Source organism: Lutra lutra, chromosome 9 (assembly GCF_902655055.1).
Source record: "Lutra lutra chromosome 9, mLutLut1.2, whole genome shotgun sequence".
Lineage (NCBI taxonomy): Eukaryota > Metazoa > Chordata > Mammalia > Carnivora > Mustelidae > Lutra > Lutra lutra.
Window position 1 is genome coordinate 121603212 of NC_062286.1, and position 14459 is coordinate 121617670.

Consider the following 14459-nt stretch of genomic DNA (forward strand, 5'->3'; position numbering starts at 1 on the left):
CCAAGGTTCTGATACCAATACATCCATGACTGTCATCAAGGACCTCTGATCTTATTTTCTATTTGAATTTTGTCTTCTGATTTCTCTTTCTTGAATGTCAGAAAAGAGATTGCAGGCAGATTTTAGATCAGCCCCTGCTCACAAACATGTTTAACTCAAAGCAGAAATGTTTTAAATTCCTGCTTATAGTAGTTTTAAATATTTTATTCTGTACCTTTTGGATTTGGGTTGTAAAACAGCAGTTTGATAATTGAGCTCATTTGTAAGGAATCCCTTAGTAGACTCCTCACTAGCCCCCCCCCCATTCTTAAGAGATTTGGGATAAAATGCACGTGACAACGGTTTGCCATCTTACCTGTTTTGAAGTGTACAGTTCAGTGGCAGAAAGTACCGTCACGTTGTTGCCTCACCTCTATCCCCAGAACTCTTTCCGTCTTGCAAAACTGAAACTCTTCACCCATTAAACAGTAGCTCCGCGTTCTGCCACCACCACTGCCCACCCACCCCCATCCCCCCGCCCAAAGCCCTTGGCAACCACCATTCTACTTTGTCTCTTGGATTCAACTCCTCCAGGTGCCTCATTCACAAGCCCGTCTTAGGAGGATGTATTTGAAAAGGGGGTTATATGATATCTCTGAACAATGAAGTCTTTGGGTGGGGATTAATTCTCCCAGTTAAAGCACACTACCACTCACAGCTTCGTGTGACCGCGTTCCAGCAGAGTTAACAGACTGATCACCTCCTGAGAGGCCCGAGGTGGCTGTGTGGAGCCTGGCCACAGCCCCCCTGTGGAGGCGGAATAAGAGGTTGGGGAAGTAATCGTAGGACCCAGGCACAGTTCCTCAATTAGCTGCTTACCTGCTGTGGGATTTGGACCAAGTCCCTCCACCTCTCTGAGCCTCGTCTTCCTCTTCTGAGAAATGGGACAATGTCTCCTATCATGTAGACATCCCCAAATCAGTGAGGTAGATAGTGGACTTCCCTTGGCAGTCTTGGGGATCCTAGCGCAGTGTTTGATTGTGATTAAATGCAAGGGAAATGGAACTTCTGATCCCCATGGTACCGAAGCAGTAGAGACTTAGAAGTGGCGTGACTGGCCTGAGGTCACTTGGCACTTGGCATTGACCGTGCGCTGAGACCCAGCCACCCTTGCTCACAAGCTGCAGCTATTGCAGGCTCCTCGTCGGTCATTCTTTTGATGGGCAGGAGACTGTGAAACAGAGAGTTGCTTTCCCATCTAACTGGGTTTAAAACATTGCCCAAGAAACTCTCTTATTGGCGGGCCTACAGGGGAGGATGAGGGGTGAAGGTCTTGGTGGGGAGTCAAGGACAGGGATTCTGCATCATGGGAATAGAGTCCTACAGCACATCTGTGGTGATCGTCTCACCAGGGACCACACAAACCTTGCACTTTGCTGTTACTCCCCATACTAGGCCCATGGCAAACCACACCAGTCAGTCACAGCACTCCCGCTGCGCCCGGACACAGCTCCAGGATCCTTTTTTTTTTTTTTTTTTTTTAAGATTTTATTTATTTATTTGACAGAGATCACAAGCAGGCAGGGAGGCAGGCAAAGAGAGAGAGGAGGAAGCAGGCTCCCTGCTGAGCAGAGAGCCTAATGCAGGGTTGGATCCCAGGACCCTGGGATCATGACCTGGGCCGCAGGCAGAGGCTTTAACCCACTGAGCCACCCGGGCGCCCCACCAGGATCCTTCTTAACACAGACATGTCCTCCTAGTCACCCAGAAGTAGCACACCCGTGCAACCAGTGCCACCTCCACCCTGACCATAGTCTCCAGCTTTCATAGATGGGAGGCAGTGCTGGGAGGGGAAGGGACTGTTTCAAGGGCAGGTGATGTCACAGGTCTCTTTGTGAGAGCGGAAAAGGGCCCTTGGGCAGGACAGCCCAAAGTCTGAGCAGGTGTGATGACTGTGCTTGCAAGAACATCGAGGTACAACAGCTCCCAGAGGGGTAGAAGTTGTCGAGGTAAAGTCCACTTTCTTCAGGTACTCTCTGGGGTGCTGGCTCGGGCTGGAGGTCTTTGTGGGAGTGTGCTCTCCACCAGCGGGAGGAGACCAAACTTGTCTTTTTGCAGTGGCTTCTAAGCCTTGAAGGAATGTGTGTGCGGTGGTGTTCATTGGTGAGCTCGGTGGTGGTCATCGGTGAGCTCGTATTTTTACTATATGTGAGACTGGATGCTGGGAAGGTCGGGTTCTGGAGAGTGAAACCTATAGGGTCTGCGCTACTTACCAGATAGAACACGACTTGCTGTGTGACGCTGAGCAAGTCCCTCAACCTCTCTGAGCCCCCGTTTCCTCAGCAGCACGCGGGGAGATGGTGAAAACATCTCCTGAGGGGATCAAATGTAAGACGCAGGTGTAAGGACCTCGGACAGTGACTGGGCCACTGCAGATTCCTGAGCAGACACTGAACACTGGTAATTATGACCGTTAGCCGCCAATCACCCACTTCGTACCCTGCGCCATTGTCGGGGCGGGTGGGGAGGTTGGAGACCTTCACTTGGGTTAGGTGTTCTTTCAAAGAGATCTCCCCACGTGTCACCATATTGGGCTTTCAGGGTGGCTGGGAAAAAATTGATCAGGGATGGGTCCGGGGGCGTGAGGAAGAAGCCTGTAGTCACGACTTGTCCCAGCGTCTCTGTCTTCCGCTTGCCAAGTCAGTTCCTACAGACGCTTTGCTACTTGCTGCGTCCTCACGGGCTTCTTCCGGGGGAAGGCCCTGTAGGCCTGTACCTCTTTTGGGGTAAAGTCAGGAGCTGGGTCGTATCTCCTAAATGTCAGCAGACCTTTGCCTGGGTGCCTCTTCTGGGCTGGAGACAGGATTACAGGGACGGAAACCACATAGTCACTGCCTTCGGGGGCCTCAGGGTCTAAAGGGAGAAGCAGGAAAGCAAACAGGTCTGTAAAACAGTGCGATGGCAAGGGCCCGGAGCACGGCTAATCATGGGGCTTGACCCAGCAAGGGAGCCGGTCAGGGAAGGCTTCTTGGAGGGAGTCCTGCCGGAACTGAGATCTGGAGGAGGAGGCGGAATTGGGCGGGCGGGTAGGACTTTGCAGGCGGGGAGCAGCCTGTGCAGAGAGGCCTGAAGCTGAGAATGTGATGTGTTGCCATGAAGAGGGTGCTGGAGAGAGAGGGGAGTTTGGCAAGGCAGGGACACCAGTGGTCACCAGTCAAAACTAGCAGACGGTGAGACAGCGATACACGTGAGGCGTGGAGGAGGTGGACAGCTGTGGGTCCTCATGCAAGGCACTGACCCCACCTGCTGCAGGCCGTTGACGGGGCTGGGATGGGGCAGTGGCTGCATGGGAGCCCGCCAGACCCTTTCCCACCTGTCTTCTGCAGACACAGTGGTCCCGGGGGTGGGGGGTGGGCAAGGCGAGTGGCTATTGTTGGCCTGTTATGGATGAGAGAAACTGAGGCCCGGGAGCCTAAGTGGTACAGTGAGTGAGTACAGAGCCAGGGCTCAGAAGCAGGTAGCAAGTGCTGACTGATCTCCTGTTCCGAAGACGGGCTTATCGTCTCAGGTGGGGGCTCTGTGCTGCCAGACTTCCCGGAGGAAGGCACTGTAAGCCCCCTCTGTGCTGAGGCCCTGGTGTAGGTCCTCATGCCGTTTCCCATGTAGCTGGGCTGAATGAACATTCTCCTCCATCTTTTTTGCTTGTTGATAACAATTCTCTGGGTGAAAAAAAGAAGAGTTTCAAGTATGAATGTCACACACAATGTCTGATGTCGCATCCAGAACTGGGTGTGGAGTAGGAGGGCAAAGAAAGAACAGACAACTCCGGCTTGGGTGGAGTCAGAAAGGTCACACCCACGAGGGCTTGTGTCTTGTCCCGGCAGCCATCATGCCTGTGTCCAGCCTCACTGCACCCTCCTGGGCAGCTCTGCCCTCTAGAAAGTGCCTCCTTATAATGCAAAATCCGTATCCCCTTTCCTGTCCCCACTCAGGCCCACTCAGGCTGCAGTGTGATGACCTGGAGCACGTGGATATGTGACAGTCTCCTAGGTATTGGAAGACAGTAGCCCTGCTTTTCTGAATTGCCTGTTTTTTCCAGAACACTATCCCAGTCTGTCCAAGCCCTCCCTCATGTTGAACTAGGTGTGATTCGTGGTACACGTGTGTCACAACCCGTCTGCGGCACATCTCTGACAGACAGCACTAATCAGTCACAGCATTCTTGATCAGTTAGTCCCAGCCTTCTTGGGTGGTGCTCCCCATGGCGGTGCTCCCCATGGTAGTGTTCCCAGTGGCTCCGCCCAGCAAAGCAGGCACTTTCTTGCCACTCTGGCATTCTCCTTCGAGTTTCCTCAGCACAAGGACTTACTCATCCCAGATCCTTCTGCCTGCCCAGGACCCAGTGTGTGGCTTCCCCGTGGAAAAATAGGCATTTGTCATCATGGGATGGATTTGAGCCTTCTGCCCTTGCGGATTGCCGCCTTCTCGTCGGGCTCCAGCTGGGCAGTGCCCCATGTCCAGAATTGCCAGCACGACCCACGGTGTCATCCTGAGTTCAGTGGGGGCTGCCCACCCCCAACCTCCCTCCCCACCCCAGCCCCATGTCCTGTACCTTTTCTGTCAGGGCAGCCTCGGACATGTCTGTGGTCAGCAGGAGGTGCCAAGGCATTTTCCCACATGTGCTGCTTTCTTATATAATGGTCTAACTCTGAGGACCAGGCCCTCTCCCCTCTTCTGTCCCTGTCCCCGGGCCTGGCACCAAGGCAGGCAGCGTTGCCAGTGCTGACCTGACCTGAACCCAAGGTTTTCCCCATTCAATTCCGTCCTCTTTTTTTCATCCCATCTCTCAGCTGCCCGGGCTTCTTGGCTCCTGATCCTGTCATCCAATATACCACCTGTCATTCTAGGCACAGTGAATGAGCCCGTTAGCACCTTCTTTCTATTCTGGGATCCTCTCGGTCATTCAGAATGATGAAAGAGGCCAGCAGTTCGGGTGCATGGGGCCTGGCAGTGTGTCTGCCTCTGAACACAGGGGCCTGTAACAGCTTCTAAAAAGCCAGGCTTTTGTGACCCATCCCCGGGGTTTGACGTCAGCCCTCCAAAAGCAAGGGTGGGGGGTTTTTTGTTGTTTTGTTTTGTTTTGTTTTTTGACAGAGATCACAGGCAGAGAGGCAGGCAGAGAGAGGGGGGAAGGCAGGCTCCCCGCTGAGCTGAGAGCCCAACGCGGGGTCCGATCCCAGCACCCTGGGACCATGACCCGAGCCGAAGGCAGGGGCCTCAACCCACTGAGCCACCCCGGCACCCCAGCAAGGGTGGTTTTTTAAGGCTTTTTCTAAGTCGTATTTCCCAGACTGGGGCCCTGAGACCTTGGAAAGGCAGAAGTGAAGTCCGCATGCTAGAGCCAGTATTTGAAAAACCAAATCTTGGATTCTCTCTAAGCCCTGCTCCCCCAACAACTCTCCACCAGGCCAGACAAGGGGCTCTACACATCAGCTTTTTACACGGCTGGAGCCACAGCATCCCGAAACCCTGGATATCATCTAGTGGTTATAACTCTGACATACAATGAGAAGTTGTGATTCAGTAACGACAGCTTGGAAGCTGGCATCTCTTTAAAACTCCGACTCCCAGGGGTGGTGGTAATAGGTGTCCTGGGGGGTAGGGCAGGGGCCCCTGAGCAGAGCTGCTGGCAAAGCACACTCTGCCGGCAGGTCTCGGAGGATAAATAAGATAACAAGACGATGTTTGTGGCAGATTCCAACACAGAACGGAAAGGGGGGAGGCGCCTGGCTGGCCCAGTTGGTAAAGCGTGATCTTGAATTTGTTAAGTTCAAGCCCCACATTGAGTATAGAGCTTACTTAAAAATAAAATCTTAAAAAAACAGAGAATGGGGGAGGAGTGAATGTTGCCTGACAATGTTGCTTTTACTGGACACTGTTACAGTAATGGTAGAAATGGATTTCGAGAGCAGCATGCCATTTGGGGTCCCCTGGTTAGGGGCTGGAGGAGGTAGGACTGCCTTCCTGAAAGCCTGGATCTGGTGGTCTCCAGGCCTGGAACCTGAAGGCATCTTCCTTTCTCAGTCTCTGGGGAAGAGAGGACATGCCAACATTCAGAGCCCCAGGCAGCAGTCCCTGCTCTGCCACTTGATCCTCAGAAAGCACATGTGCCCTTCTGATCCTCGATTTCCTCCTTTGTACTATGAGGAGGTTGAAGTCATGTGGTGGGTTTCGGGGTACTGTGGGAATTCCATATGGAGGAAAAAAAGGAAAGTGGGAGTCAAAGAAGCCTTCTTCAGGTTCCCCTGGGCGCTCTCAGAACCTGGTTTGAAAATTACTGGCAATATTATCTCCTAGGACCCTGGAATTTGGAGCCATCACCCCTTCAACCAGCTGTGTGACCTAGGAGAGGTAGCCTCACCTCTCTGGGCTTTACTTTGAAGCTGTAGTGAGAGCCAAGCTAGGGAAATCCTGGGCGACTGGGGAACCCATGTCAAGGGTTCTGGTGCTTCTGGTGAGAGGGCCAGGGTGTCTGGGACCACACACCTGGAGGAGAAGGCCTGTGGAAGGGCATTGAGCAGTAGTGGTCACAGATGGGCGTAGGGGCCACTTTTTCCTTCCATGTGCTGTGGTCCTGGTCCAAGGGGCACCAGGCTTCTGCCCCCATGGCCAGCAGAACCAGAGGCTGCCACCTTCTAACTTACTCAGGAAATCATCAAACCCTGCTTGAGGACTTCAGGAGCGGAAGCCTGTCTAGGTCCTGCCTGGGGAACTGGCCTGGCCAAGATCGCAGCCAGGCCCTGCTGGGTGGCACCAAACTCCAGCCATGGGCCGTGTGGTGTAGTAGGGACTACAAGCACTGGCCCTGGAATCAGAAAGGCTGAGCTCAGATCCAGGCTTTTCCACCTACTGGCTGTGCTACCTTGGGTTACTCCCTTCTCTCTGAGCTTCCCTTTCTTCCTCTTTGAAACAGGAATGGTGGGCCGGTAGAGAGGTGGTGACCTGAAAGGAGCTCCGCCAGCTCATGGCCACCCTCCGCCAGGGGAGACGCCCTGGAGCTTGTGAAGTCTCCCGACCCACAGCTTCCTGTCCTGGAGACCCAGCTGACCTGCACTCTGGGTCCGTCCGGCGGGCGTTGCTTAACCCTTCCTCTAGCCCCTCTGGCCTGAGCGTGTCAAGACAGAACCGTCACACAGCACAGCAGCTGTCTCGGGCGTGGGGGATGGGTGTAACCGAGCAGGTCCCACTCAGGCAGCTGCTCCAGGCCCATGAAGAGGGGGTTGGCCATCCGCACTCCGGACCCTGTCGTAGGTGCCGAGAACCTGAAACCAGACCCGGCCTGCCGACCAGGAGGGGCTTTCTTCGCTTTCACCCAGCCAGACCTGAGACACCACCAGAAGTACCTCCTGGCTGCCTTAATTTCAAGGTTCCCAAGGTTGTCCTGCCTTTCCACGGGGGAAGCTCTTACAGACAGCCTTCCTGGGAGCGAGGGTAGGGGGGGCTAGAACTCCAGAAAAAGCAAGGAGGTCTGAGAACTGCTGCTCCAGCAGTCACAGATCTGAGCTGAACTCATTCTGTTTAAAAATACGGGGCTTTTGGGATGCCTGGGTGGCTCAGTCAGTTAAGCCGCTGCCTTCAGTTCAGGTCATGATCCCAGGGTCCTGGGATCGAGTCCCACATCGGGCCCCTTGTTCGGCAGGGAGCCTGCTTCTCTTTCTGCCTCTGCCTGCCAGTCTGCCTGCTTGTGTGCACGTGCACTCTCTCTCTCTCTCTCTCTCTCTGACAAATAATAAATAAATAAATCTTTTTTAAAAAGGCAGGATGTATGACATCCTTGTCTTTAAAAAAAAATATATATATATATATAAATGGGGGTTTTACTAATTTTTTAAGTCCAGATTTCTGACTTCTGTCACCCAGGTCTGCACGTGGCAGCTGTGGACCAGAGAGGTTAGATAAACAATCTCCTATAGACATTTGAACTTGTGACCCCCATTCAAGGTCCGTCTGCTTAGTTTACAGCTGGGAAACAAAGGCTCAGGAAGGATCAGGCCCTGTAGAAGGTACTCTGCCCACCATGTCTGGTGTTGAGTTTAGAACCTGGCACCTTGGCCTCACAGAGCACAGCTTTTCCACACTGCCACTCCTCAAAGTGAAAAGCCTGCTCCCTCATCTATAAAACTTCAGTGACAATTCGCTCCCCTCCCAGGCCTGTGTCCGGAATAAAGTAGCACCTGGCCAGGACTCATTCGGTAATGATTCTTTTAAATCTGAACTTGTGATACGCCTTGCCTGGAAAATGTTACTGGAAGCACTGCTTGCTTTTCTCTCTGCCAGCTTTTAAGAGTGGTTATTTTCAAACAATTTCTGGTACCCTGTTCCTTAGGGTTTATTGAGGTCTCATTCCCATAGCCTCGTTGCCCGACCTCAGGCAGTGTTGCTCAAGGCTTAACCTCCCACCAGACTGTTCCTGTAGTGTGCGCGCGCGCGCGTGTGTGTTTTTTGGGGAATGACCTAAAAAGAGCTCAAAGCCCTGGGCATTGGATTCCAACTCAGACTCAGGAGTAGATCATTCTGCTTCCTTGAGCCTCAGTTTACCCAACCGTCAAATAGGAGGTTGTTCATTTATTCAGTAAGTATTTACAGAACCCAGGCATGTATTGGCCTGGTGCTGGGAGAGCATCGTAATTATACAAGATATTTAGGTCTCCACACTCAGGAACCTGTATTAGATATTCAGGATCCCTTTCGGGTAGGAGGGAGAAGACAAGTATAAACCAGTAAGTTGATTAATGCATGAATGAAATAGGGTCTTCAAAGAGTAACAGCTTTAGACAGGGTGGTCAGAGAGGTCCTCTTGAGGACCCAACTCCTGAGCAGAGACAGATCAGGGTGGGAAGGAACAGACATGCAGAGGTGAGGGTGGGGGTCATTTCGCAGGTTCAGCGGCCCTGAGGTGGGCACATGCTCAGAATGTTTGAGAACAGCAAAGAGGCTAGTGCAGCTGGAACAGAATGAGCAAGGGGAAGGCATAGGGACCAAGTGTGGAAATGGGGGGGTGGGTAAAGGAGGGTCCAGTTCTTACTGTAGGCCAAAGTAAGTGGTGTGCTTTTTATTCTTCACGGAGTGGGGAGCCTTTGAAGGCTCTAGAAAGGGAAGGAAGTAGTCCATTTTTTTTTTAAATTTTTTTTTATTTATTTGACACACAGATCACAAGCAGGCAGAGAGGCAGGCAGAGAGAGAGGGGGAAGCAGGCTCCCCACCGAACAGAGAGCCCTATGCGGGGCTCGATCCCAGGACACCGGTATCATGACCTGAGCCGAAGGCAGAGAGGCTTTAACTCACTGAGCCACCCAGGTGCCCTTCCATTTTGTACTTTTTTTTTTAAAAGATTTTATTTATTTATTTGACAGAGATCACAAGTAGGCAGAGAAGCAGGCAGAGAGAGAGGAGGAAACCAGCTCCCTGCTGAGCAGAGAGCCCCATGCGGGGCTCAATCCCAGGACCCTGGGATCATGACCTGAGCCGAAGGCAGAGGCTTTAACCCACTGAGCCACCCAGGCGGCCCACCATTTTGTATTTTAAGACAAACTCTTCAAGCTGCTGTTGGGAGAGTGTTTGTGGGTGGGTGGTTGGGCCACTGACAAAGCAGAAAGGCCAGAGGCCAGCAAGTGGCAGCCTAGACCAGGCTGGTGGGGAGAGAGAGAAGCCAGTCTCTATAAAATGTGCTTTGTTGGGGGGGCATTCCCAGGCTTCTGGAGTGTGTAAAAGAGTGCATGAGGTCACCGCTCTCTGAGAAGAAAGCCATTGTGGGGGAAGAAAGGATTCAGATTAATTCTGGACACTCTCAGCCTGGGGATGGCCTTGGGACTTCATATGGAGCTGCCCGGTGCACTGGGCTGTTAAGAAGGCGATCCGTGCTCCCGGCTGCGGGCAGGTAGCCCCTCTCCTGCAGGTCAGTTGGGAGGGACTTCATGAGGGATTCTGGGGGCAGGAGGAAGATGCCTCTGTTCTTGTGGTCCACACAGCCCTCAGGCCTCCTTGCCTTGGTCCCTGTCTTCCCTTCACCAGTGGTGTTTCCTCCGTCCTACTTGGCCAAGCCGTGTCCTGTCCCGCTCCTTTGCTCACAGAGGATCCCTTCACATTAAAACCCCTCCTTTTCTTGCCACTGGGTGACTGGGGTCCCCGGGAGGTCTCCCAGAAGATGATCGCTCTCTCTTTGATCCAGAAACCACGGTAACAGTAGTTGCAGTGGCTCAGCCCATGATTCTAATTTTAGTACGCGTGCTGCGAAGCGAGCACCCAGCCCATGATGCTAAAGCGTCCTGTCTTCATCTCTTTGGCTCCTCCTCAGGGCGTATTGGGTATCACACCCCATTTTCTGGGTGAAATGATCCATGCGCCCAAGGCTGCTGCCTCCCCATGACCCTCACCCAGTTAGTGCAGTGGGTGGGGGCGTAGGGTAGTAGCCAGCCTTCAGGCAGCCCGGGTTTAAGCCCCAGCCCCAACACTGCCTCGCTGGGAGGTGAGCTGGGGCGTCTCCCCCCTCCCCCCCCCGAGCCTCTCTGTAAAATGGGGCAGTGACGGACCAATTTCGAATGCACCCATTCTGAGGATTCAGTTGGTGGGAGCGCAGTGCATACATATTTGCATTAGTTATATTCATGAAGTCTGACAATTAGGGAACGAGGACTGAACCATGGCTCCTGGGGGAAATCGAGGCCCTGCAGGACTCTGGTCTTAATTTCCACCAACCAATCAATACATAACCTTGTTTTCTGAGTCTTTCTGTTTAAAAACAATATACTGATGAATTATTAACGCTGAATTGGCTAATAGTGCTGTAACTTGTACCTGAACAAGATCTGTCGGATACAGAGTTTCTCCACAGGCAAGTCACAGCTTTCTTGTACTCAGCAATGTGGGATGGCACTTCAGTGCTATGGAGAAATCGCCAGCAGAAAGAACAAAATGTGAAAAAACATAGCCCTGAGTAGGCCAGGAAAATCCTACTTGTTCACAGGATAAGAGCTAAAACAAGAAGGCTTGGGCATCCCCTTGTTCAGGCTCAGGAAGTGTGCCCTGGGTGTCTGGCAGTGCCCACAAAAACCCCGCGAGTATTGGCTTTGGGGTTACAAACCTGTTACCAAGTAGGTGAATTCACAGGTACGGTCACAGGTACTAACCGCAGATGAAGTGCTGGCTCGGGCCTGGCCCAGTCAGTGCTTGATGAGGGCCGCTGTCCGCACTGGAACATCACGAGCAGGAGTGCATCCGGGTTTCTGGACAGGACTCCAAGAGGGTGGCCAGGGCTCCCTGAGCTCTGTTGCTTTGTCTTCCCCAGTGTGCTGCCTTTGTGACCTCTTAGCTCCTACGGACTTGGGCGTCCGAGGCAGGTGTCGATTCTGGAGGCCCTAAAGGCCTCCACTGAAGGGTTTGTTCCAAGTCCATGGGGTGGGTTGTGGCATCATTGAAAGGTTTCAAACTAAGCCATGACATGGTCGGATTTCTCCAATGGCTGGCCAAGATGGAAGAGAGACCAGAAAGACAGGACAGGATGTTGGGGGCCAGGGAGGAGCAGGCCGGGTGGTCTAGGGAAGGCTGGTTCTAGGTCAGTGGGATCAGGAATGGATGGGAGAGGCAGTTAGGAAGCACGTGGTTGTGGGGAGTGGTAGAGGGTTCCCGGGACAACGCTGGGGTAAGATGTGCCGCTGGGCGCTCTCGCTGGAGTTTGGACGTCTGACGTTGCCAGCTCTGAAGGCACAGGGAGGGAGGTGGCTTCCAGACGGACATGGTGGGAAGGTGGGGTGATGTGAACTATTGTCAGGAATGTGGCTCTCAGCGGTCAGTCTGTCCCTGATCCTGACCTAACTGCTTGCAGTTCCCTCCCAACTTCCCCTGTTGCAGGGGAGGAAACGGAAGAAGGGAGGCCTTTGAAGCTGGTAGATAGAAACCTTGAGCAGGTTTTCCCGCAGCACACAAATGTGCGTGTAGTTGTGTCGTTTGACAGGTTGCTCACTGGTGAGAGAGGGAAGGGGAGCTTACAGGCCCTCAGCCCTTCCTGGGACAAGAAACCTGGCAGGGCGGGCAGAGGGAGGAGGCAGCTCTGGCTCCGTGGTCAGCTCTGTCTGTTCACGTGGGGCTGACGGGGGCCCCACGGCCTCTTCTGTCAAACCTGCTGCCGTGGCTCCCACACTGTCTGGGGCCCCCTGCATCCGTGCCTCTTCAGGAGTCTCGGCGTCTGCTGCAGCTCCCCTGCCAAGCCTGGACGTCTGGTTGCTGGCAGCAGGAGGGCAGCACTGGGCTCCAAGGCCCTCGCAGGGGCCTACCTGCCTGGGGTTGTTGCGTCTCTGTCTCTTGGGAGATGGAGTCACAGCCATTCTACTGAGCGCCGAAAGCTCTGGTCATCTTGTTACATGTTGATGTTTAAAAAAAAAAAAAAAAAAAAAAAAATGAAGGAATAAATTAATTCTGACCTGATAGAGTTTGCTGGATAAGATCTTGAAGCAGAGGCAGAAATGAGACAAAGGGAGCTTCTACTTAGAAGAAGCAAGGACTTGTGCGCCGTGGGGCAGGGAGGCTGGGCTGGATGTCTGGGGCCGGGGGCAGACTGCATGGAGGAGGCCTTGCACAACCAGCTCCTGTCTGAGCCTGGGCTTGCTGGACTGGCGGAGCCGAGATGGGGGCAGGGAAGCATGCAGCCCCCCAGGACGGTGGCTCAGTCTGTGCACTGCTGTGGCTCAGCTGGAGGCGTGTTCACTCTCCAGCTTCCTGGGCAAATCCGAAAGTTTTCCAGAGTGAACAGACAAAAAAGCTGGACCCACATGCTATGTTATTATAAATCGTGGCACATAGAATGTCTCCCCCAGGGAGGGAGGGCCGCGGTCTCATCCTGGAGGACGCGGTGCTGGCCAGGTCCAACATCTTGGGTCTCTGGGCCACTTGCCCCCCTCTAAAATTTAACTGGCACATGATGATTGTGCACCCTCTGGGCTGGGCCCTGGGCTGGTGACACCCATGGGACACACGTTCAGTCAGGGGCACAACCACAACCCTGAGTGCTCCAGCTGACCCACAGAGAAAGGAGAGGAACACTGCCTGGGCCAGCAAGAGCTTGTGGTGGAGGGACTGGCCGAAGGACCTGCAAAGGGATCCTGACAGGCCAAGTGCATGTGCAAAGGCTTGGGTGCATGCAGAGTGTGGTGTGTTTGGGAAAGTGTACATTTGCTTCTCTGAAGGTGGGAGGACAGGAGACGAAGCTGCAGAGATGGGTGGTCAGTCGGGACCAGGCTTTGGAAAGGGCTCCCAATTGGGGAGGAGACAAAAAGCTTACATACTCCAGTCTTGGGAGTCTTCACTAAAGCTAAATGACTTGGGACAACTAAAGGGTTTTTATAGCAGGGCTGAGGTTCATTTTCTCATTCAACAGATATTATTGAGAGCTTTCTGGAAAGCTTGAGGTAGTACCCTGGGCCTGGGATATGACCTGCTGTGCCAAGACAGACAGAGTTCCCCCAACAGCCCCAAGCCTATAACCATCAACAAGTAAATGCCTAAGTGAGCGGATGACAAATGTGACAGGTGCCGTGATTGGGATGCTGGCTGATCTGTGAGTAGAGGGCAGTCAGAGGAGACCTCTCTGAAGAAGGCACATTGGAAGCGGGAGGAGTGGGGACTTCCCAGGTAGAAGGAACAGCGTGTGTAATAGCCCCACGGCGGGAAGATGGGCAGTGGGGGCAGGGAACCCAGAATGGCCAGAGTGTCACGTGGGAAGGGCCAAGGGCAGTCGTGGGCCTGTTTTTCATCCCCTTGCCCTGGAGAAAGACAGTGCTCAGAGCTGAGGGACACCTGCCACCCAGGGAGCCCCCCAAGGCACTGAAATCCTCCCTGTTAGTCACACCACTTATCTGTGACCTCTGCCCCAGGAGACGTAGAAAATCCAAGAGAAGTTCACCTTTCCTCCTCTTATATCTGGCCATGTGGCCTGGCCCCTTGCTAGTTCACTTTTCCTCTGAGTGTATGTCAGCAGGACTTTGGACCTAGACAACTCTGAGAGGCTGAAGGGTCAGTCCTGTGTCCAAGCTCCTGACTGTGGGCACCCCACCAGCCCCTGGCAGGGACGCCTCTTCCCCATACACATACTAATGACAGACCACGTCACAGATGGGGACAAGGACCCTGACAGGTCCCACAGCCTCGGCCAGGCTTAGAACGAAGCTCTTGCTCTGCTGGGCGCTGTTGGCCATTGGCTTCAACGAGCTGCTCTTAAGGTCCAGCTCTTTCAGGAAAACTTCCTGGGGTTGGTCAGAGAACCAGCCCAGCCTGTTCAACCAGTGACCCAAGGGCGGCTCACCACTGCCCACCCCCAACTCCAGGTCTAGCTCACTCTGTACCAGAAACTAGTAGGAGCCATGCCAGCCTGGGGCCTGAGCCTTACTCTTTTATGATGTAGCCTGTATAATCCCTCCCTGTGGCCACCA

The 14459-nt window shown here is 53.5% G+C and overlaps 1 protein-coding gene across 4 annotated transcripts in view; it reads left to right on the forward strand.

Moving 5' to 3' along the window:
• DLGAP4 (DLG associated protein 4) overlaps positions 1–14459 on the forward strand; it is a 139548-nt gene that overhangs the window by 89541 nt on the left and 35548 nt on the right. Inside the window, exon 1 of one of the 4 annotated variants that reach the window (XM_047744394.1) lies at positions 1896–1988. The exons of the other annotated variants lie outside the window; for them this stretch is intronic. Within the exon in view, the coding sequence (XP_047600350.1) occupies positions 1928–1988 (61 nt within the window). The 5' untranslated portion in view covers positions 1896–1927. Of the gene's footprint in view, positions 1–1895; positions 1989–14459 lie in introns of those variants that run through there. 4 annotated transcript variants of the gene reach the window in all.